Source organism: Cydia amplana, chromosome 1, assembly GCF_948474715.1.
Source record: "Cydia amplana chromosome 1, ilCydAmpl1.1, whole genome shotgun sequence".
In the NCBI taxonomy this organism is placed as follows: domain Eukaryota; kingdom Metazoa; phylum Arthropoda; class Insecta; order Lepidoptera; family Tortricidae; genus Cydia; species Cydia amplana.
This window is the reverse complement of record NC_086069.1, coordinates 13,040,419-13,066,165: the sequence shown is the minus strand read 5'-3', so window position 1 is coordinate 13,066,165 and position 25,747 is coordinate 13,040,419. Positions and strand designations below refer to the sequence as shown.

Here is a 25,747-nt window from a genome sequence, read left to right as displayed (position 1 = left end):
AGGTTTGGTGCAACATAGGCCCACGCTGTTTTGGTCATCCGACGCGTCTTGATGAGCACTTGGAAGAGCAGTACCCAAGATAGAGTTGATGCTGAACCCTGGCTGTACCTAGTGGAACTCAGGTTTGGTGCAACATAGGCCCACGCTATTTTGGTCATCTGTCACGTCTTGATGAGCACTTGGGAGAGTAGTACCCAAGATGGAGCTGATGCTGAACTCTGGATGTATCTAGTGGAACTCAGGATGTACCTAGTGGAACTCAGGTTTAGTGCAACATAGGCCCACGCTGTTTTGGTCATCCGACGCGTCTTGATGAGCACTTGGGAGAGCAGTACCCAAGATAGAGCTGATGCTAAACCCTGGATGTACCTAGTGGAACTCAGGTTTGGTGCAACATAGGCCCACGCTGTTTTGGTCATCCGACGCGTCTTGATAAGCACTTGGAAGAGCAGTACCCAAGATAGAGCTGATGCTGAACCCTGGCTGTACCTAGTTGAACTCAGGTTTGGTGCAATATAGTCCCACGCTGTTTTGGTCATCCGACACGCCTTGATGAGCACTTGGGAGAGCAGTACCCAAGATAGAGCTGATGCTGAACCCTGGATGTACCTAGTGGAACTCAGGTTTGGTGCAACATAGGCCCACGCTATTTTGGTCATCCGTCACATCTTGATGAGCACTTGGGAGAGCAGTACCCTAGATAGAACTGATGGTGAACCCTGGCTGTACCTAGTGGAACTCAGATTTGGTGCAACATAGGCACACTTTGTTTTGGTTAGCCGACTTATCGTCATGTGCCTATGTTGCAGAGTTCCACCTAGTGAGGTGGGTCGATCAACTATTTTCTGACCGCCTTTAAAAAAAGGAAGTTCTCCGTTTGACCCGTATGTTTGTATGTATGTTTCTTCGTGATTATCTCGTGTTTGACTGAACCGATTTTGATGCCATTTTCGGAAAAGTGTTTGTTACATTCTGGAGAAAGTTTTAGTGTATGGATGGTTAGAAAAACCAATTGGATCCGGTAGGTGGCGATGCTATCGGTATACCTACCATCAAATTTAAGTTGCTGAATCCGATTTAGATAAAATAGTGGCAGTGGGAGTCGGAGTTGGACTCGGACTGGGAATGGGAGTGGGACTGGGACTGGGACTGGAAGTGGGAGTGGCAGTGGGAGTGGGAGCAATATTAATATAAATCGTTTAGCACCGAAACGTCATCTTATGTTTTGTCGCGATTATCATCGAGTTAGGCCATCAGTTCAGCAACATTAGTAGGTAGGTAGTTACTTACTAGCCCAAAACTAAATGGAGATCCTAACAAACAAGTATTTTAGCCCAAAACCTAAAATAAATGAAGTACCTATCACTAAAAATTAAAAATAAAATTAAATAAATAAAAAAGAATAAACAAATTAAAAATAAACAAAAAGAAAACCAAAACAAAATAACTTAATACTAAATTACACTAAAACTAAGCCTAACAAACTAGTATTTTAGCCCAAAACCTAAAATAAATGATTGACCTATCACTAAAAAGTAAAAAATAAAATAAAATAAATAAAAAATAATAAAAAACTTAAAAATAAACAAAAAGAAAACCAAAACAAAATAACTTAATATAAATTCTTTTTTAAAAAAAGGGAACCGCCTTCAAAAAACCAACTCACTGAAAAGCATAAAATAATTGTTATATGGCACCCCTATACATGTCCAGTCCCTATATCCCGTCGTAAAGCAAATTTCTGCCAAAAAGTAATTAATACCTAATAATAATAAAATTAATAATCATCCTGGTAATTACTTCGTTTTTGAAGGCGGTGCCAAACCAACAAAAACATTCTTTGCTACCAATCAGAAAAAAAAATACGATTATGTAGTACCTACAATACAAGAACTAAATTAATGAGTAAACCAAGTATGTATTTATAATGCAAGTACGTGCAGCGTTCTTCGTTGTCTAAAATATCGGTTCTCTAAAGTTTTGGTTTGGCACCGACTTCAAAAACGAAGTAATTACCCGGATGATTATTAATTTTCTTATTATTAGGTATTAATTACTTTTTGGCAGAAATTTGCTTTACGACGGGATATAGGGACTGGACATGTATAGGGGTGCCATATAACAATTATTTTATGCTTTTCAGTGAGTTGGTTTTTTGAAGGCGGTTCCCTTTTTTTAAAAAAGAATTTATATTAAGTTATTTTGTTTTGGTTTTCTTTTTGTTTAGTTTTAAGTTTTTGGGGTAATGATATGCATCGCGGGCTGGTTTCCCTCGAATAATAGCAATGCGACTAAATTGAATACACGTTATGAAAAGGGTGACGGCTTACTGTCAATATGCGTACGTAATTTGGTCGGTTAATTTATCAGGAAATATTTATAGGTTAATATTTTTACCCGAGTTATTATTTACTGTAAATGCTTTTTCTACTCAGATTTTAATTGATATAGATTGTAGGATGCTGTTACTAAGCATGATAATGTGACCGAAGTATAAAATACTGTATTTACCTGTGAAATGTTACGTTGTCCTGTTTTTGCCGGCAGTCACTTGTACAGCGCAAAACTGAGCAATTCACCATATTTGTTGAATTGTTAAGTACTACTACATGCACACGAAACACTGATTTCAATATTTTTCCTGATAATCTTTGCACTGTTCATATGTTTCACACCAATTTGACGTTTACGCATTGTTTGTATCCCACCATAAACTACGGTGGGGAATAAAAAAATATGAGACTCTGACAAAGACAAACAATAATAGCGCTTTCTCTGCTACTCCTAGTGAAAGATATATAAGACTATCCCGTTCTGTCAGTTATCCCCACCACTCATGCCATGCCCTCGGTAACAACATATGTACCATGGTTGGCAATAAACGATTATGATTATGATTATGAAAATTGTCTTATCTGGATACCACTTTATTTACGGACAAATGGGGTTTGCCTGACTAAAGTTAAACGTGTGTTATGCCGGCTACACACGATTCACTCACGAGTGTGGAGGGGGCTTAACGTTGAAATATCGTCACCAAAGAGTATAGCTGGTCAAGCAAATCTTGTCAGTAAAAAAAGGCGCGAAATTCAAATTTTCTATGGGACGATATCCCTTCCCGCCTATATTTTTCAAATTTGCCGCCTTTTTCTACTGACAAGATCTGCTTGACTAAGTATAGTATAAGTAAGTAAGTATTGTGTGTCAAAGGACTGTTATGTCCATGAATCTAGTATTAAACTGGATTGGGCATGAGTGGTGGGGATAACTGACAGAACGGGATAGTCTTATGTATCTTTCAGTAGGAGTAGCAGCGAAAGTGCTATTATTGTTTGACCTTGTCACAGTCTCACATTTTTTTTATTCCCCACCATAAATTAGTATGGACTAGCTGAGGTACCCGGCTTCGCTCAGGGAGCTGACATGAGAATTGTGTGGTGGTTGTAATAAAAGGAACAACTTTAAAATATATTTAGGTTTTTTTTTACTACAATACCTGTACCTACTTCTACGTACATTTTTTTATTTCCAACTCAAGAACAACCTACGACCCGTACCTATAGTTACCCGTGAGAAAAGCATAGGGAATAGGGATAACTGGAAGTGTTTGTCGAAAATCTCCTGAGGTTATGAAGGCTTCGAATAGTCCACAATGTTCTAGAATATTCCAAAACATTTGAATGTGTTCTGAAACACTACAATGATCTGGGATCCTGGATTCTAGGCTATTTACAAATATTTTATAACATTCCAGAATATCCCGGAATGTTCTCGAACATTCGAACCTCACAACTGTCTTGCTTACACCTACTACCGTACCTATATATACCCCTACCAATAGGTAGCCCCAACCCTATAAAAAAGGCTTCGAATGGTCCAGAATATTCCACATTTGAAAGTGTTCCGGAATGTTCCACAATGATCTATCTAGAATGTTCTCGAATATTCGACAACATTCCAGAATGTTCTGTAGCTCCACCCATACAAAAAAGGCTTTGAATGGGCCACAATGTTTCAGAATATTCCACAATATTCGAGGGTATTCTGGAATATTCCACAATGATCTGGGATGTTCTCAAACATTTGACAACATTCCAAAAAGTTGTGAAATATTATAGAATGATGTCGAATACTATCGAATGCTCTGGACTGTTCTAGAAATGTCTAGAGGGTGTAATTAACTTCAAAAGCACGCCCCTCAGGTAAAAACGGGAATCTTCTTTATGTAAAGACAAAAAAGGCTTCAAATAGTCCAAAATGTTCTAGAACATTACACAACATTTGAGTGTGTTCTGGAACGTTCCACAATGATCTGGTATCCTGGATTCTAGGCTATTTCTGAATATTCGACATCATTCCAGAATATTCCGGAATGTTCTTGAACATTCGTACCTCACGACGTTACCACAATAGGTAGCTATCCTACAAAAAACCTTGGTCCAGAATATTCCACATTTGAAAGTGTTCCGGAATGTTCCACAATGATCTAGCTAGAATGTTCTCGAATATTCGATGACATTCCAGAATGTTCTGTAGCTCCACCCATACAAAAAAGGCTTTGAATGGGCCACAATGTTCCAGAATATTCAACAACTTTCGAAAGTGTTCTGGAATATTCCACAATGATCTGGACGTTCTCAAATATTCGACAACATTCCAGAATGTTCTGAAATGCTGTGGAATTTTCTCGAATACTGTCGAATGTTCTGGAATGTTCCACAATGATCTAGAATGTTCTCGAATATTCGACAACGTTCCAAAATGTTCTGAAACGCTGTGGAACTATCTCGAATACTCTCAAATGGTCTGGACTGTTCTACAAATGTCTAGCCTTCGAGACCCGAGACGGCTTCGAATGTTCCAGAATATTTCACAACATTCGAAAGTGTTCTGGAATGTTCCACGATGATCTAGAATGTCATCGAATAATCGACAACATTTCAGAATGTTCTGAAATGCTGTGGAACGCTCTCGAATACTCTCAAGTCATCTGGACTGTTCCAGAAATGTCTAGCCTCCGAGGCGGCTTCGAATGTTCCAGAATATTCCACAACATTCGAAAGTGTTCTGGAATGTTCACAATAATCTAGAATGTTCTCGAATATTCGCCAACATTCCAGAATGTTCTGATATGCTGTGAAATGCTCTCGAATGTTCTGGACTGTTCTAGAAATATCTAGCCTCCGAGACCCGAGACACCTCACCAGGTACACATTTTTATACTTCCCGATCTATTCTGAACTTTATTTTATTAAGTTAAGGTTCAAAATTCAAAAACAAAAGCAACCGCTTCTTGGTCTCAGAGGGCGAAACTTTCAGCCCTTATATCTTCAAAAGCACACCCTTCAGGTAAAAACGGAAAACTTCTTCATGGACGGCAGATAGAGGGCTACCACCCCATATAGCTTCCTTGATCGTATCGGGACTCATTTCTGAGTTTTAGCGGCACGCACATTGTACACTTTCTTTTCTTATATATATTGATTATGGTGGGCAACAAATCAATCATAGCGTCGCATTGCTTATGTTTTGTCCCTCACGGAGGCACGCGTAGACCGCTTCTATAGGATGCTACCTTCTATGGTTAAGTCTCATTTCAAACATAGACAGCATATAGACAGAGAAAAGAAAAGGATGAGTATAGTTTTTAGTTCCTATTTACTGACACATTGGTTTGACCAACTTTATATTAGAAAGGGGCTACTGAGGGCTTACCGCGAAAACTGAAATTCGCAAATTGTGGGGATCTTTCTCCTTTACTATGAAGGCGTAATTAGAGTGATAGAGAAAAATGCCCGCAATTTGCGAAATTCGGTTTTCGCGGTAGCCCCTCTGACGTTAAGTGACAGTTAAAGAGTCGTTCAAATTCCATTTTTTAATTATTCAAGTAAGTGGACTTTCATCCGTCATTATTTTTGCTCTTATTCTATAATTAATTGAAAAAGTGATATAACAAGATTAGTTCAAAATTGCATCAGTGGAATTTATTTTGAATTTTATATTAATTCATAAAAACATACACATTGAATATATTATTGTAGACAGATCTTGAATATCCGAATGTTATCTGCAGCAATCGTCCCCTGACTTTGACAGGCGTGTCACGGTCACGCAACTCCACAGACATAGAATCCGCGCGAGCCCTGAGAATAGTGAGAATGGCACTAGCTATGAAGTCTAGTAAATGATAGGTAGGCGATTTATAGTATTAAATTGCCTATAAATTGCAAAATTGTGTTAATTTCGATTAATTCGAAAATGACATTTTTTTATTATAAACAGTATTGTTTCTAGATTTTATTATAAATCTAATAAGTGAAAATGGGTTCTAAAATCATGATTGGGTAAGATGCTCTCTATAGTTTTTACATTAGGACACATATCAAACGTTGTCGGTTGTGTGTTATTTGATATATAGCATATATTTGTATTGTGAAAACGTTATATCAAGTTAATAGATTGCCAACAAATCAGTTTTTATGTTATACCTACTTGATAGGCCTCCTCTGGGGCTACTTGGTAGAATAGCTATAAACTGTTTTATTTTCCTCAAAAGAAATACATTAAGTGTTACAGAGAAAAACTCCTTTTCAACCAAATATCCCAGATGTTTAAGCTCTTTGTACAAATCAGCAACTTAGCCCTTAGGTACCAGCCTTGTATTGTACTACAATTTATTTTGATAACTATGCCGACAGGTATTTGGTAGTATGTATAATGCCATTACTATAGACTCTGTATGCCGTTCTATTAACATGCTTAGTACATCTACTAAGCATGTTAATAGAATGGCATACCAATTTTCATAATTGATGATCACCATGCATATTATTTTCTTTTGTTCCCTGGACCACTAATCGTAATATGTAACAAATAAAATATGTTTATTTGCAGGTTTTTGGGGTTGTCAACAGTGGTTGTGACTTTCCTGGCAACTCGTCTGTACAGAGACCTGCTCATAAGCTATGAGCAGAGCTCTCCTGCTCAGGAATATTCTTGGTAAGTAACTATAATAAAGTACAGGAAACCACAGACCGGTACCCTAGAGGTAGGTGGGAAGACGAAATAAAGTTAATGGTGGCACTATTTCGCAGAAGAGCTACGATGGAAAGGATTCATTGGAGAGATTTAGAGGAGGCCTTTGCCAGGAGGCAAACTGAGTTGCTTGATATTATCTAAAAACCAAAGTGAATTAGTATTTATTATTCAAAAAATATTTATTTTCATTGTAACGTTTGTTTGCACTCATTTTACTCAGTAATAAAGGCAATATAATCAATCATAATAAGGGAATATTATTTTATAAGAATATAAAAAAGGAGAGTAAAGCTGATATAACTTATAAGACCCTTTACGCTTCTTACATCTGTCTCATTAAAGTGTCATTAAGGTAATCAAATATAAATTCATGTACATACTTAATTTCTTTTTTTTAGGTTCTTTCACCTGTTACTAAACATGGCTGGGTATTCCACAATTCTGCTGCCAGGTTTCGTCATTTACAAGTACATACAGAAAACCAGCTACTTCGACAAACTGAGTAAGTCACTCCATACCAGCGGCAGGGTGTTAAATGTGGGTTACTTGGGTATGCCGGTACTGATTTGTTAAATTTTTTATTCTAAACTGAAGGATAAGATGCTCAACTGTATCAAAATAGAAATGCCTTAGGGAATTGTTGATGCTATGACACTGCTCCATACTTGTAAGAATGAAAAAAAAAAAAACTAACTTGTTACACCAATAATTAAGGTATTGAAGTTCAATCTACTATTCTACGATTTTACGCATGAGTATTTAGACACACACGTGTGACTAATTATACTTGAATACAACCATAAAACTACAATAGGCTAGTGTGTTGATTTACAATTTGATAGGTATTTTATACTTAAGTTTTTTATGCGGTTAATACAAATATTATGTTCCCAGCTTATGTTTAGGATTGCTTGTCTTTTTAAATAAGTACAAAAGCACCCAAGGTATCGGCATATAACAGTTTGGTAGGGAAGACCATCATAGGACAAGAATTCATGTATTTGAATATGTTTATTGCTCAAACAGTCAGAAAGGAAGAGGCACCACCAGAGCCCATCATCAGTTTTATTGGTGAATTTTATACCTAAATAAAACACAGTTATAGCAAGTATAATTTAATACAGTTATCAAAGAATACAGCGAAATTAACTGACAAAGGCTGAGAGCCAAAGCATGAAGATTAATTTAATGAGGTGTTCATTTCCCAAGGTTAGCGGCTGACCGGCGTTAATCACTGATAAAAAAAGGAGTACAGTTTTTTTTAATTCACATCTGACTTTAGATTAGGTAGGTACATATTTGATAGTGTTTTTACACATAAAGGTAATAAAATGATGTAAGTTTCGCCACATTTCTTTACACTACCTATTTTACTTTAGCAAATAAGTAACCCTGTTTCAGGATACTCACTAAAAAGTTAAAGTATATCAATTTACGCTATTGTCGCGATCTCATTTCTATTTATAGTGTTTTAATTTAAGGTAGTCTACAAGAGATTGGAGCGAATATAACCAATACCAAATTAATCTGGACTCATATGATCCTCTTTCAAAAGCTCCACCACTTTTAGAATACCACTTTCAGTCCCCCCCCCCCTCTCTGGAGAATAAAATTTAAAATTAGCTTAATGTTACTTCTGAAGACAGTTTAAATTCGATTATTTTCATTACTCTTGAGTGCAGGTTCGTTTTGTTTCAGGCTCACCAGGCTGTCTGTCCCGCAGCCTGTTCGCCATATTTGGAGACCCCGGCGATCGGTTGCCCACCACTGATGCACCGAAAATAGAAGACAGTCCGCGCCGCGAGGCAGCCGAGCTGGCGCTCTGCTTCAGCGGGCTCATGACGGCTTATCTCGTGTGGGGGCTTCTGCAGGAGAAGATCATGACACAGGTTACTCATACACTGGTTTAGTACTTGACGCATTGTTACCCTGACGGAAATCTACGATTTCAAGTTGACATAATTTACGTGATACCTCTAGACTAACTAGAGAAACACGGAGTATTTACCATGTTGGTATAATTGTCACAATTATAACATGCAGCACTTAAGTTATTCCGTTTAGATGGCATTGTCATTTGACGGCAGTGCCGATATATCACGAACTCATGAAGACCAATAGTACTTATACGTATAATTGTTATGCCTAACCAGAAATGTATTAACTCTCTTAAATCTGTTTAATCCCCGCCGTGCCGACAGCCCGACACGCTCAAGAATTTCATATGTATTAATTTTTTAACATTTGCAGTGCGGGTTCTTGGCAGTCGATATGTTAACCACTATAGATTTTTTGTTTGCCTTTGTTAAAAAAACAATTAATTTTAAACAAGATGTGACCTTGCAGACCTACACGATGTCCGACGGCTCCACAGTGAAATTCAACGACTCCCAGCTGCTAGTGTTCATAAACCGGCTCCTCGCGTTCTGTATCGCCGTGGGCCGCCTGCTCTGGACTAGGACCCCCCTGTTCCCGGTGCCGTTGTATCAGTTCTCGTACTGCTCGCTCAGTAACATAGTCAGCGCGTGGTGTCAGTATGAAGCGCTCAAATATGTCAGCTTTCCTATGCAGGTAGGTTTTGCGTTTTAATTTAACCCTTTACCAGGGGCCGATTGCATAACAACGTAACTAATAATATTAGCGGAAGTCTCTTTCTAATCAAAGGAATGGAAAAGAGACTTCCGCTAATATTGTTAGTTACAATTAAGTTATGCAATCGGCCCCAAGCTGATAGGTAGTCCAAAAATGACAATCGAATGTCAGTCTTACTCATCTTACTGATCGATAATACTTAGACGTATGTGGGAAATATATGTCCCTTAGCCTGGTAAAGGGTTAAAGTTTGTGTGCGTGGGCAGTCGTCGTTACGTTAAAATTCAGCGGTCGGCAACCAGCGGCCCGCGGGCCTGATAAAGCCTGCCTGATAAAATATTAACAAAGTGCGGCCCGCGTCAACTTCGTAAACTACTATGTGGCCCTTGGCTGCTAAAAGGTTGCCGACCGCTGCGTTAAATTATCCAAGATATATACCTACCTAATATTTGGATACGGTACACGGTGTTAAAAATAAGTAATAGCTTCTTATAAACCGACGAACAGCTGTCTTCGCACACGTGCGCTTACGAATATTGGTGAACATAACTTGCCTACATAATACCACTGGGTATAGGGTTGCCAGATGGTCGCGATTCGGCGGGATTCTCCCGATTTTTAGCATGTTTTCCCGATTCCCGACAAAGTGAAAATTGTCCCGAAAAACAGCATCACATTATAAAACAATAATTTCAAGTTCTGAACGCGCTGGGCGCGCGTGGCGAGATTGGGCAGAGCAGCTGACGTAGTGCCAATGCCAATAATGTAAAATACCGTTGTTTTTAATACAATTAATTTAATTTGAATGGTTTTTTTCCCGACTTAAGGCCCAAAATCCCGAAAAGTTGATATTTTTTCCCGATAATAACGCCTTTCGATCTGGCAACCCTAACTGGGTACCAGATTAGTATTCAGTAGGTATTTATTGCTTGCAAGCCACCGCATTAGTAGACCAATGCATGACAAAATCCACAACAATATGTAAATGGTATCGCATTTGCAGGTGCTATCCAAATCGTGTAAAGTGATCCCGGTGATGTTGATGGGCAAGGCCGTGTCAGGCAACAAGTACGAGTTGTACGAATACGTGACGGCCGCCATGATCTCGTTCGGCATGGTGTTGTTCATGCTTGCCAGCAAGGATGAATATGCAGGTACCAAGTACAAATCTTTAACAAAAAAACCGGCCAAGTGCGAGTCGGACTCGCGCACGGAGGGTTCCGCACCATCAACAAAAATAGAGCAAAACAAGCAAATAAAAAACAAACAAAAAAAACAAGCAAAAAAACGGTCACCCATCCAAGTACTAACCCCGCCCGACGTTGCTTAAGGCTCCGTTAACGATTTTAGGGCCAAAATGTAAAATTGATAGATTTAGTCGTTGAAATTGTACTCCTTTTGTTACGTAATATCTAAATAACAAGTATTGGTTTCTATTAACACGTCTTCTCATCTTGCCTTTTAATAATCAGGTCCCATGCGTGCGTCACCGGAAATATATGACGAGAAGGGGCAGTTTTTAAAAATTCATCAAAAAATTATAGTTATAAATTATAAAAAATGATGTATAAGAACAGTTTCAGGAAATGTTGTAGATTGTTTAAGTATCAAAATTACGTTGAAATTAAGTCGATTTTCACGAAAAATGTTCACTTGTTTTGAAGTAATTTCTGGTGAAAATTGATTTCGTCTAACTTTCATTTACTCTTGTTCAATATCACATAACAAAAATGTAGTCTATGAAAGTTGGAGTACAGGATATGTGTAATACAAAATTACCATTTTTAGCAGTCCAAACTTTACGAAATTTACAAATAAGATCGACTAAATCAGTGCTTTACGCGCGTTTACCTAAACGTCCATCAGAAAAAAAATCATTACTAATTTAGTGAGTCAGTTTAAAAAAAAATGATCTGTACAAATGCAAGATAAGAAGACGTGCTAATAGATACCAGTACTTGTTGTTTCTATTACGTTACAAAAGGTGGACAATTTCATCGACTCAATCTATCAATTTTACATTTTTGCGACTAAAATCGATACCGGCCTCTTAACTTCGGTCAAAAATCACGTTTGTTGTATGGGAGCCCCACTTAAATCTTTATTTTATTCTGTTTTTAGTATTTGTTGTTATAGCGGCAACAGAAATACATCATCTGTGAAAATTTCAACTGTCTAGCTATCACGGTTCGTGAGATACAGCCTGGTGACAGACGGACGGACGGACGGACGGACGGACAGCGGAGTCTTAGTAATAGGGTCCCGTTTTTACCCTTTGGGTACGGAACCCTAAAGAGAACCTTATAAACTAGTTTTCAATGCCATCATTTTGTAGTTTTCATCGGGAGTTTCAGTTCGTCAAATGGTACTTAGGTCCTATGGACGAGTTATTATTAAAAATACCCAAATCACTATTTATTTGAAGTTTTCTCGAGTTTCCTAGGATCCCATCGTCACAATTCCGGCTATCAGATTGGGGTCCGGACCCAAACCAAACCAAATGTGAGAAACATTTACAAAGATTTCTGGTTCAGCCGTCTGCGAAATCGGTGAACATATATAAAATAAAATTTCCCTTTTTGGAAGTCGTTTAATAAAAAAAGAGGGACGTTACAATAAGTAGAGATGACTGAAATTCCTTAATTATTCAATACCAAATCCTGCTGTAGCACAGTCAGGGCTGGATCCACTCGCTCTACCCTAGTAGAGCGAGTGGAGTAGCCGCTCTAGGCGCCGGATGGCAAGGGGGGCGCCAAAATGGCAAATGAGAATTTTTTTTTTAAAAGACGCGAGTGTGGCGGTGCCCCAAAATACACTTGAAAACTTCAATGAAGGGCGCCAAAACCCGATATCGCTCTACCCCATGGGCGTACGCACGGTGGGGCAGTTGCCCCACCCTGCTGTCTGACTCGAGGTTAAGAATTTTTAAAAATTGGTCCAAGATTTATAAGTTTAATTCTGGGTAATTCTGGATACGTCCATGCTCTACCCTGATCAAGGGCTCAGGCCAGCACTGAGCACGGTATATTCACGAAATAGATACAGTACAGAAATCAATCACATGTATGTACTTCACTTTTCATACCTACGCTCGGCGGTCGCTCTAGGGTTGTCAACTATGATTTATGCACAAAAAAATATCGTGGTAGTGGCACTTGTATCTAGTAGTGGCCAGGGCGGGGTGCTTACCTACCTAACCTAACCCTAACCTAACTGACCTACCTAACTGTTCCTACCTGTTCCTAACTGTACCTAACTGTTCTGTTTGACGTTAAAACGAACCATCGTAATACAAGCAGATACCTACTTACCTCTTTGAAACCACTGGTAGCTTAAAAAACGACAATTCACCGTTTAATGTTGAATTTAAACAACCGTCCACTGAATAGTTATAATAACTTTTTTTTTATTCTCCATTATTGCACAAAAAAGTTCACAGACGCGTGTCTCAAGCGGTTGACACTCGCGCTCGCACTGGTCCCAACCGGTCCGGGATATCGTGTCTGTGAGCAGTGTCTGTGTGTGCGTCGCTCGAGCGCACTTTGTATGTAGATTGATTTCTGTACTGTATCTGTTTTGTGGTATATTTGTTTCACAGCGGGCACATACTCCCTCGCGTCGGGGGTAACCCTCCTCGCGCTGTACATGTGCTGCGACAGCTTCACGTCGTCGTGGCAGGCGCGGCTGTTCGCGCGCACCCGCGCCGCGCCGCTGCACATGGTGGGCGGCGTCAACCTGTTCTCCGCGCTGCTCACCGCCGCCGCGCTGCTGCAGCAGCCGCCCGCCACCGCCGCGAACCCGCGCTGGTCGCTACTGCAGGTACCGTACTCAATGAAGACTCGCAAGGAGATCTGTTTCACTCTACATGGTATTGTTTTATTGAAAAATGTAAGAGATTAATAGAAAAATCCTAATCCTAATGTGGCTACTGCTATTACATGTTTGTTAGAGATAGTTTTATGTATAATGTTTGACATAGTATATTAATATTTGTGACGCTTTGGCTTGTTAGCTGTAAGTTACAGATGTATATTGAAATAAACAAATAAACAAATAAACCGCATGTCTACATCATTCATTAAGAGCCGACAGGAGCTAAGATTTAAATATTTTAGGTAAATATACCCGTCTAACGCAAGCGGCTCCTAAAACTAGTGCGATAAGGACAAGGCGAAAGATCCTGCGTAAAAATCTCAAAAATCGAGGTTTCGCACTCGACTGTTTCCTCCTCCAAAACTTAACCAATCGTAACCAAATTTGGAAATCTAAATGATAATGACATTATCTGTGTCGGACCGTTTTGCTTTTTTGACTAATTGATATCAGTTTTGAATAGCACGACTCTCATTGCGGCATAGTCAATTAGGCCATTTTGGCCATTTTTGAAGAGCTCTAGCGCCTTAAAAAACAAAAATAAAAAGAAAATCAAAACGGTCCGACACAGATATTGACAATATTAATCTGTGTTGAAAAAATCATTGCTCTAGCTTCAAAACCCACGGAGAAAACAGTCGAGTACGTTTGTATGGAGAAATGACCACTCCTGTTGGCTCTTAACTAAGGGCCAGTTGCACCAACTACATTTGACAGACTGATCGTCATCCGGCGCGCCTCGGTGCTTTACTATGAAATTTTCCATACATAAAAATTTTGCGAACTCTTTAACGATACGAATAGTTTGGTGCAACCGACCCTAAAGCTTTGGTTTCCTCCGATAGCGGTGCCGTCATATGGCGGCCGTCTCCATACAAATACTACGACATCCATATTTAGCCGTATTATTTAGTATGGAGACGGCCGCTATATGACGGCACCGCTATCCTAGGAAAACCGATCTTAAGAGATCATACGCATTTACGGTTGCTACCGCCGTTAAGAGACCGTTTAACGGCTATGGCGGCGCAACCGTCATAGCGTATATGGCAACCTTCCCGTCCCATAGCAGGGGGGTGTCACTCCGCAGTTTAGGTACATTTGGCCGGCGCGCCCATCGGACAGGCGTATGGCAGTGGGCTGCCGCTCGGCGTGCGCGATAGTCGTGTCACGTGGCGCTCGCGCAAAATTGAAAATACACAATGGCTTCGAAACTTACTTCCGTGAGAATCAGGCATACTATCTCCGGATAAAAAATGTATGTTTACATAATCAACGTTTGTAATTCCTACATATTTATCTTAAAAATAATAAATCAGTGGGTATAGGTATAAAAACTTGTCAAGTGATAACCCCGTGCCGACACTCACAGCTCGGTCATAAAACTGCGGCGCGCAAAGGAGATTCACGGTTCAAGCGCGGTTATAAGTTTCAATTTTGCTTGCAGGCGGTAGTGATGGGTAGGACATCAATTTAAAATGAGTTTGTATGAGTACCTCATTTTCTAAAATGAGGTGTTACAATGTCTTACTTCAAATGAGGTGAGGTACTAGCATATTTTCAGCGTCGACTATTCCATTAATTCCAACGGCGACAAAAATATTTAATGTATATACATATTTATGTATTCATCACTTCCTTTATAAATAAATAAATAGTAACATTTAATTGGAGTGCAATTCTGGAGGTTAAGAATAGAACTTTTAGGAGAAAGATAATTTTAGAATCAAGTAAAATGAATAGTGAAGTAAGACATTTTTGCGGCACGAAGTACTGCGACAAATTAACAAAATGAGTGGTACAAATGAGGTGCCTCACGAGTGAGCGACTCAACACTAGCAGGCGGCGATATAGGTGTAATTTTATACCTAAATCTGACTTGTGAAGGAGTGAATTTTCTGTACGGTAGTACTATTAGTTATTCTGTGACCGTGCGTCTACACCATAAACCAAGAGTTAACGCATTTACGGTTGCCACCTCCGTTATAGACAGTTTAACGGCCATGGCGGCGCAACCGTCAGAGCGTATGGCAACCTTGACGGCGCGAGCGGGCTGCCGGTTCCCCTCCATGCGCGGGCGTGCCACGAGTGGCGGTCAAGTGCGTAATATAATCATACGCCGTTCCATACTAAAAGCGAAGGCGCGGCGACTGAAAGTGATATGAGGCCTAAATAATTACGAGACTACGCGTTAATATTATGAAGGTTTATTGTCGCGGTCTTCACACATTGCCGTTTCTTTACATGTTAGTACGTAATTTGCCACGAGCCGTACTGGGTATACTCACTATACTCAGTTATGAAGTGCACCGTTTCGTATTACAGTTACGTACAGTCAAGTGTAAAATATGGGTGCACAAATCTACTCAAAAATATAATTATGATAGCTCTTATGCCAGCGAGTTAAGAACTATGGGACATATTTTGAGTAAGTTCTCTACACCCATATTTTACACTTGACTGTACCTACTTACAATAGTTGTTTACCGTTTTCTATTTATAAATAACTCAATTTCGTTGATGTCTGCAAGCGACATACAAGTAAAAAAGTGTGGCATCTGAATTAAACTATAGCTTATAGCGCTCTCATACATAAATATGCTGTTAATGTGTGGTAAAATCGCGAGTTCTTCGAATAGCTCTGTGAAGCTCTTAGAATTTTGTTGCGTGGCCTTGGTGCAACTACTGTATTTATTATTAAAGGTTCAAATTCCGTTGACTATTTAGACGCGTCCTTATTTTGACCCTATTTGATGTGGATCGTACCTACACACGTTGATGCAAATTCTCATGCCCCTCCGATGTGAAGACCGCTTAAGAGCCAACAGGAGCTGAGATATAAATATTTTAGGTAAATATACCCGTCTCGCTAACGGAAGCGGCTCCTAAGACTAGTGCGATAAGGACAAGGCGAAAAATCCTTCGTAAAAATCTCAAAAATCGAGGTTTCGTACTCGACTGTTTCCTCCTCCAAAACTTAACCAATCGTAACCAAATTTGGAAATCTAAATGATTATGACATTATCTGTGTCGGACCGTTTTGCTTTTTTGGCTAATTGATATAAGTTTTGAATAGCGCGCCTCTCATTGCGGCATAGTCAATTAGGCCATTTTGGCCATTTTGGCCATTTTTGAAGGGCTCTAGCGCCTTAAAAAACAAAAATATCAAAAAAAGCAAAACGGTCCGACACAGATATTGACAATATTAATCTGTGTTGAAAAAATCATTGCTCTAGCTTCAAAACCCACGGAGGAAACAGTCGAGTACGTTTGTATGGAGAAATGACCACTCCTGTTGGCTCTTAAAATGTTGTTGTTTTGTCTTGTAGCACCCGCAGTTCGCGACCGACGTGGTCCTGCTGTCGGTGAGCTCGGCGCTGGGCCAGCTGCTCATCTACCGCACCATCGCGCGCTTCGGCGCCGTCGTCTTCACTATCATCATGACACTGCGGCAGGTCAGACATGTACCCTTTTCATTTTTATTCGTGTACAAATAGGGAGGGTTGCACTGTGTAGTCAACAAATTGATGCAAGTGAAATATCGGCAGCTGTCATGCCACATGCAGAGAACTGTTAAGCTTTTCATAATAAGTACGGCAATTACATATTTGTTACTGTTCCAACTGCGATGACGTTAGCAGACAGTTTGGTGTAAAGATCGGTTTTCCTAGGATAGCGGTGCCGTCATATAGCGGCCGTCTCCATACTAAATAATACGGCTAAATATGGATGTCGTAGTATTTGTATGGAGACGGCCGCTATATGACGGCACCGCTATCGGAGGAAACCAAAGCTTAACCGGCCCTAATGGTGCTCCCACATTGGCTGTGTGACAGCACCATTAGGGTAATAACGGTGCTTAAACAGTAAGTATACGAAAATGTGTCTTAAAAATTACGAAATGTAGATACTCGCACTGTACAGCAAGCTGCAAAATTGCATGGACACATTATGAATGAATCCATTCATAAAGCGGCCATGCAATTTTGCGGCTGGGTGTACACTGTTCAATACTGGACTAGCATTTCAGTTTTAGTTATAGTTAGGTACATTTCGAGTGGGACAAAGAGCAGCATTGTTATGAACCAGTTAAGTTTTTTTTAGTTCTACGTTTTTAATAAAGTTTATTCCATACCTACATTACCTACAATCAGTTTAAAGCAAGTAGGTATTTGGGGCATTATCTATGAAAAGGGACCTTATTGTCGATGGCACTTACGCCGCACAGCGTCGCGCGGCATTGTATTTAAATCGGCGCATCGTTAATAATGGCGTAAGCGCCATCGACAATAAGGTTCACATTTATTTTAATTTTGCAGGCGGTGTCCATCCTCCTGTCGTGCCTGGTGTACGGGCACCGGTTGTCGTTCGCGGGCGTGCTGGGCGTGTGCGCGGTGTTCACGGCAATATTCCTGCGCGTGTACTGCCGCCAGCGCCTGCGCCGCCGCCGCGGCGCCAGCACCTAGCGCCGCGCCGTCGCCGACGGGACGCACGCGCGGCGGGAGAGTCAAGTGTAGGTTGCAGGATAGGCTTGTTGCCTGACTTGCGGCAAGCTGTTCCTAGTTAGCGTATTTTAGGATTTGGCGCCCAGGCCTCATCGGTTGGTCGCGCCGTAGCCGACCGAAACAGACAGCTAAGTTAAGCTTGCGTCGCCCCAAGCTCTTTTGGCCATAGGCTAAATATGCCCCTGTACACCTATTTACGAACTTGGAATACGGTTAACCCATTGAGTGCCACGACTATTATATATAACGGGCCATTGTAAATCTTATTGAAATGCATTAAGGTTAATATAAAACTTTAACTGTGTGTCTTTGGCAGTTAAAGGGTTAATATTTGTAGTTAGCGGGAGTGCTTGAGTATTAAAACCAGTGTTAAACTGGATCCGGGTCTGGATCCTATATCTTATGTGTTCCTTACCAGTCGGATACGAAATCTGAAAGATGCTCGAATTCTTATTTAAATAAGCGATATAATGTATGTCAATGTTGACTTAAATAAGGAAGTTGACGAGGGCCTGAATTACATTTCAATAAATCATTTTCGATATACTGGTCCGATTGCATTGATATTTTGTCGGATAAAACGGTTCTCTAATGTACCTACGTTTTCCACCGACTGGCTGGAGTCGGGCCGCACCGGAGGGCATTTTCAATCTAGGTTTCACTCACTTGAATTTTTAGTCACTATTGGCGACATGTTTCGGGCCCTTCGGGGGTCCTTCTTCAGGCTCGAGTGCTCGCGGCGACTGCAACTCGTGCACTGATCGCGCCGCCCGCCTCGTCGCTCGTTGCGCGCGCGCTGACAGGGCGGGGCGATTAAAAATCCAAGTGAGTGAAACCGTTGTCGTCTAAACAGTTTAAAATATGTCTCACGAAAGTTTAATATCGACTAGATACATTATATGTAAATGGCAGAAGCGATTCAGTCCATCCCGAGCCGACCGGCTTGCGGCCGTACAAATGTGAAATGCGCTCCGACTCCGCCTGTTCGGTGTTTTTTTTTTAACCTTTTGGTACTTTTTTTTTGCAGCATCCATGTATATGGGATAGATAATCAGCACTTCAACCCCTCTAAAGCTTTGGTTTCCTCCGATAGCGGTGCCGTCATATAGCGGCCGTCTCCATACAAATACTACGACATCCATATTTAGCCGTATTATTTAGTATGGAGACGGCCGCTATATGACAGCACCGCTATCCTAGGAAAACCGATCTTAAGTGTGTTTAACCGCGCGGTTTTTTTATGCGATAAATGTAGCGTTGAACGCACGCCTCAACGGAATACTTATAGGAAAAATAACAATGCGTTTACCGCGTAAAACAATGTAGGTACATAGTGTCATTAGAATCATTAGATTATCTGATGTAAAATTGATATGCGGCAAACGCATTGCGTTAACGCTGCGTTTATAGCATAAAACAATCGCGCACTTTAGTCCAGTAGTATCATAAATACATAAATTAGATAATATTTAATTTGTCTAGGTACATATTTTATTTTAGTGCAATGCCCCTGTGGAATTGTTGTACATATATTATTATTATACCCAAATATATTTATTTGTGATGGGTTTATACAATATTGTATATTAGATCAGACTACTATTTTTTTATAGAATTACTTTACTAATGTTTCTACAAGTTTCATAAACTGTCCCAGAGAAACTCAATATAATTAAAATAACGTTTTCTCAAACATGCAATTAAATATTGTCATTATGTTCCTTACTTGCTTCGACTAGACAAATTGAAAAACAACTGGTTGCACTCCGGGAGTGCCGACAGAAGTGAAAACTCAATGACATCTTACGTCTTACCACAGAATAAGTAATAGTATTATCATACAGAACGGACATGCACCGCCCCGCCCCGATTCGGATTACCTCGCCCGCGACAGGCCGCGACATGAATGTGTGCGTAAGTCGCTCTACTGAGATTCCGTCAGGATTCCGTCAGAAACTCAATGACGCGTGTACAGACGTGCCGCGCACACATATAAACGCACATAATTTTTGATGTATGGCGTGTCCGCCCTGTGGTTGCGCTCTCGCGAGCTTAACATTTTTTCCCCATCACAGAAAGTGCACGGCGCCGCTAAAGAAGTTTTCACTTCAAAAAATATCGATTTCTCTGTTTGCTGTGATTTATAAAATTTGAATATGAGTTTATAAGTTATGTATTTTATTTCTTTATTTCATTGCATGTTGGAGTTTCGTCTAACACCCCGCCGGGGACGGTCGCGTCATTATTTAGCTCCACAAAACTGTAATAAGCCCACGGAAAACAAAAGCCAGATGCTAGGTGCCACATGGGCGAACTGGCCCACCGCGACCATCCAACTCACGCTTCTATACAAATGGTTGTATTTACCTCACTATACCATTCAAATTTCGTGATTTATCTTAACAAGTGTGCAATGTGTTTATAAGTATGTATAGGGATTTCTCAAAGTGCGTGTATACAGTGTGTGCGGCCTGAGCTAACACCAGCTATGACAGCTACCGCAGCGCAACCAGAAACCTTGGTGAGATTGTTCCAATTTGAATGTATAGAATAGAATAAAATTTATTAAGGACGCTTAATAACACTAAATTTTACAAAAACATGTCACAAAAACTGTTTAAAACGTCACTGAAAATGTTTACTATTACTATACCATCTATTCTGCCGGTAAGCCCTTCTTTCCCGGCCTCTGCAGTAATGTACTATGTATTACGTGATGTTCGTTATAGTTATGCATAGACTAGGAATCCTCTAGACTGTTTAGAGCAATTATTTCATGAAACCGATGCTGCCAAAAATACGGGGGTGCGGGGGGACGAGGTGAGCGAATTCCGTCCCGTGCCGCTTGACAACTATAACATATTGTGATTGGTCCGTTCAAAGACACGGACCAATCACGGCACGGGATTGACTCGAAGATGGAGTAAAACTACCGTATAAGTGGCAGAGGGGGTAGCGTTACTATGCTCAGTCTAGAGGATTCCTAGTCTATGTAGTTATGTAAGACACCTAGGTACTTGTTGCACGCTTACTCGTTGTAATGCACGTTATATGATTTGTGCTATTGTGCGTGCGTGGTCGTTTTCATATCAGATTGTTAGAGTAGCAAAATACTTGACATTAGTTTTTATGAAATGACAATACTTAATTATATTTGTGTAAATATTTATTGATGTCATAATTGTACACCATTTACATGGAAAACATAATAAGTTTGTCATGTTTGATTGACGATAGTGTTAAATGAAATGTTTACAATGATGTAAATTTAATGTTCGGCTGTAAGTCAGGTCGGCCGCGACAAATTGGCAATATTCCTATGGAAACGTAACCTTTAATAAATAGTGGCATTGCCACTGTTTGTCGTTGCCAAGTCGCTGGAGTCTTAAATTTAACTGGCTCTATAATGTGTTTTTGCACAAAAAATGTTAAGGTAATGTGAGGTAATCAGAGAAATAAATGTTCACTATTGTGGTTCGTATGTTTTATTTAAACTTGGGAAAAATGAAGTTTTAGCAATTTATTAATTGCTTCGGGTCAACCCGAGAGAAAGAAATTGGTTGAATGTAAATGTCTTTGATATGATTTGTACCATTGGAAAATACATACTTATTAAAAGTTGTGTTTTTTAGGAAAAATACCAAAAAAACAATTAAATATGGGTGTCACTGTGTGACAAAACCCCTTAGGGACCCTATTACTAAGACTTCACTGTCCGTCTGTCTGCCTGTCACCAGGCTGTATCTCGTGAACCGTGATAGCTAGGCAGTTGACATTTTCACAGATGATATATTTCTGTTGCCGGTCTATAACAACAAATACTAAAAACAGAATAAAATAAATATTTAAGTGGGGCTCCCATACAACAAACGTGACGGTTCCGTTTTTCTTTTTTAGGTTATTAGGGTGTAAGCAGTTCGGTTAAATCGATATCTCGAGACTTTTCGTTCGCTACTACTCTTTGGCCGGACCTCTATTAGAAAAAGATTTACTTTTCTGGCAGGAATCATTACATTACTACCTACAAAAGAAAAAGTGGTACTGTCAAAAGTCTCAAAAGAGCTTTAATGACAGTCCATAGCTGTCACATTTTCAAGCTCTACCCGCTCTACATGATTCAATAAGTAGATTTCGCATGGTTTCGCAGGACGCTTGTATCCCGAACTAGGTATGCTGTATTGGCTGAACACTCCGGCCAACATTAACAGTTATTATGAGTTCAGGGAATTTCAGGCGGCCTGCGAGAAGTAAAATCTTACTGTAACACTGCACGAATAAGAAAGGTATGCTAGCTTTATACCACTGTGCTGCACTGGGTTAGCCTAGGACTGAGCGTTTCGAGCTACTTGAAAATTTATTATCCGAACATATACTTAATAGGTACTTCTGCGCTTTTAAATAGAAACTCAAATATTAGGTAAGTACTTTAGAAAAAATATTTTTGTTATCATAATTTGTTAGCACCATTTTAGGGGTAATAAAAGAACACCGTTGGCTTAGCGATCATCTGGTGGAATACTCTCGCAAATCATACAAATTTCCGGTAAAGACAGAAACTTTAACCTGCAATACCTACCCAGAATGTTACTACATATACCTAATAGACCGTAGGTGAGCAATTCTCAAAAAGTTTGTACATTTCGATCACATAAATAAATAAATAAATAAATAAATATTGGGGGACATATCTTACACAGATCAACCTAGCCCCAAACTAAGCAAAGCTTGTACTATGGGTACTAGGCGACGATATACATACTTATATAGATAAATACATACTTATATACATAGAAAACATCCATGACTCCGGAACAAATATTAGACATCTTAGATTTCAATAAAAATTGCTATGCAGGTAAAGTACATGAAGCTGAACAACTTCCACCACATTTCCCAAAATGTCCCAGAAAGTTTCTAAGAAACATTCCTTTTTGTTACCAAATGTGTAAGGAAATCTGGGCAAATCAATTTTTATTGAAATCTAAGATGTGATCGAAATGTACAAACTTTTTGAGAATTGCTCAGGTAAGTACTTACCCAACATAAATAATCAACGCTATCAATAGATATGGGCCCAGCCAGTCCTAAAGTAGGTAGCACCACTCTGTTGATGCTGAATTTGCTGAATCCTTTTCCCTAATTTGCTGAATCCTTTTCCCTAGACTTGCAAAATAAATAGCAATTACCTACCTAGCAGAGTCAACTTAAAAGAAAGTGAAAAGCAATTCATTGAGGTACGATCCTTAGCAATGAGGAATACGACTCAAGGAGGAGGAACGGGTCTAAGCCAAGATGACAATCGTTTGCGCCGTAGCGACCGTAACGCCTCTCTATCGCACATTATATGGAAGAGTGACAGAGAGCGTTTCGTTCGATACGGAGCAACCGATCATCGTCTTGGCTAGGCCCCTGTACGAGCTTATCGTTCAACGTTGATTCCAGGCGGAACGATGATATTTATCAGCTTGACGAAAATGGCTCTTACGGTACTAGCGGCTATTGTCCTGTCGCCATATGTCATTGAACGTGCCTGCACTTCGCGGTCTACGCGGCCCAGCACCTCCGTGTGTATGCATCGCTACAACCCCAATAAATAATGATGGTAGGTACCTTTACATATTGTATAATTGTGATTCACCGACAATTGTACACCGGAACTTAATCGCGTAGGTATCTAAGTTTTAATCATAGTAATTTCAATCGGGACGAGGGTTTCAAGATCTCATCCACATGGAATCCAGTCATTAGTAAATGTAAGCGTAAACAAATATCGACAGTCGATAAATCGAATATCGTTAGTGTTGTGTGTCGACAGAGTGACATCCCTAGTGCGCAAAACGTTCAAGCTGATAAACAAGACCAAGTGCGGGTAGTTCGAAAAACTCGCGCGGTTAGAAGATGCTGATGTCAACTTAAGCCAGTCTTCTCCGAGACCACGGGGACAACGCCGTCCTCGAAACGTCGGAGGTACCTAAATCTTAAAACTTAGATACGCGATTAAGTCCCGGTGTACAATTTAATAATGTGTAAAAATAGTGAAAGTTTAAATCAGAATTATTAATTTGGCATTAATGAACCTTACGGTGCCAGTAGCTCTTGTACTTTCACAGTCTGACATCCCGGTCCTGTTGCAATATGCGGTCTTCATGGCTCAATACCTCAGACTGCAGCTTGGCATTTGCATAATCTTAACTAATTTTAGGTCATTATTCGGTAAACACGAGGCTTGTCTGAGCGAGATAATACTTGACTATGTTATTACCCCATACCTTTCGTAACTTATGGTATACTACAGTGTTTTCAGATAAGTAGTAATCGGCAAAATATTTTAACTGCTCGTACCACCATGGGATATAAACAAACCTTGGGAATCATTATATAACATATTCATAAGGTAACTAAACCAATATCAGTAGGTAAGTCATAAAGTCACCAACGATGAAAGTAGGTACCTATTGTTGGTTTGCGTGTATTATTATTTTATCGCAAGATTCGCAAGCTAAGCTTAAACATGTTTCCAGATTCTTAACTATTATGCTTCCGTTTCCATAACCATTCCGGACCCTTAATGCGATTTACAGAACATGACCGCCACTTCAAAATTATGCAAAAATTAAGTATGTACCAGCACGCTTAATAACTTAATAAGGTACCTAGGCAGTGGGATAACATTCCCTCTTCCCCAGTAATCCCTCTGCCTAATAAATGGCTTTGTAAACCTTGTAAATAACAAATTAAATAGGATTTTCGATACATTGTGACATTTAAACATCTATAAAGCCCCTAAATATCTAATTAATTTCATTGTTTTTCAGATAACAATATCTTGGCGATCCTGAAACAATTAGATTTTACTACTCATATACATATAAGTAAACCACTTGCTCGTTTCGAAGATACCAATAACAAAATCACCTGAACAAGGTCAGTTTTGTTCTTTGTAAAAGTAAAATAAGATACGCTTTGACGTTTATTTGCGGGTAGGTACCCTATTTTTATGGTGATTAATTGCACATTTCACATGCGTTGTCTCCGAACCATATTAAGTAGGTAGGAGAAACTTGGAAAGACCGGGATGGGCGGGAATCACCTGCCCAAAAAATCCCAGGAGCGATATCACCCTTTTTTACTCACACGCAGTGACGCGACCGTCCAGTTAAACAATTTGAAATAAACTGGTTGAGCAGGCATCAATAGAATATATGTATATATGAGCTAGCATCAGATTTTATCCAGCACATTCAGTGCATTGTCTTCATAAATAGATATATTTTTTTTAACAATGAGGACGTTTACGTTGCTTCCCGTCAGACAGTTTATAAACAGAGTGCAGTTCGCTGTCACAACATCGCCCTGTACCATGTAGCAGTATAACCTGTTACAGTTCTACTGAGCATAATAATATTTTAGAAATCTATATTTCATAGAAATTTTGGCATCGACCGCTAGAGTGCTTATCAATATGTATCAGAATGCTAACCTATCTAGGTACCTATACCTCCCTCGAGCCGAAGTCAGGTACCTGACAGCGACACGTGTCGCTTACACTCTGCGAGGAAAAACCAATAAGGTATATTTGGAGAAGAAAAATAATAATAATAAGATTAAAAAGCAGTCTGAATTTCCTTGTACTTAAAACCATTTGCATCATACAACCCAGTATCGGGACTGCAAGTTCCACGCACGTCGCGTCGCCTGAAAAAATCGACTGCAATAATAGGTCGCATTATTTCAGTAGC

The 25,747-nt window shown here is 39.7% G+C and overlaps 1 protein-coding gene across 1 annotated transcript; it reads left to right on the top strand.

Annotated features, from left to right (window-relative positions):
- The first annotated feature begins 6,187 nt into the window (after positions 1-6,187).
- LOC134653295 (adenosine 3'-phospho 5'-phosphosulfate transporter 1) lies at positions 6,188-17,987 on the top strand. The gene is made up of 9 exons (XM_063508626.1): positions 6,188-6,344; positions 6,895-6,999; positions 7,437-7,540; positions 8,737-8,927; positions 9,385-9,609; positions 10,634-10,784; positions 13,229-13,449; positions 16,833-16,958; positions 17,823-17,987. The coding sequence occupies exons 1-9, from the start codon at positions 6,322-6,324 to the stop codon at positions 17,967-17,969; spliced, it is 1,293 nt and encodes a 430-aa protein (XP_063364696.1). The 5' UTR covers positions 6,188-6,321; the 3' UTR covers positions 17,970-17,987.
- Positions 17,988-25,747: the final 7,760 nt, after the last annotated feature.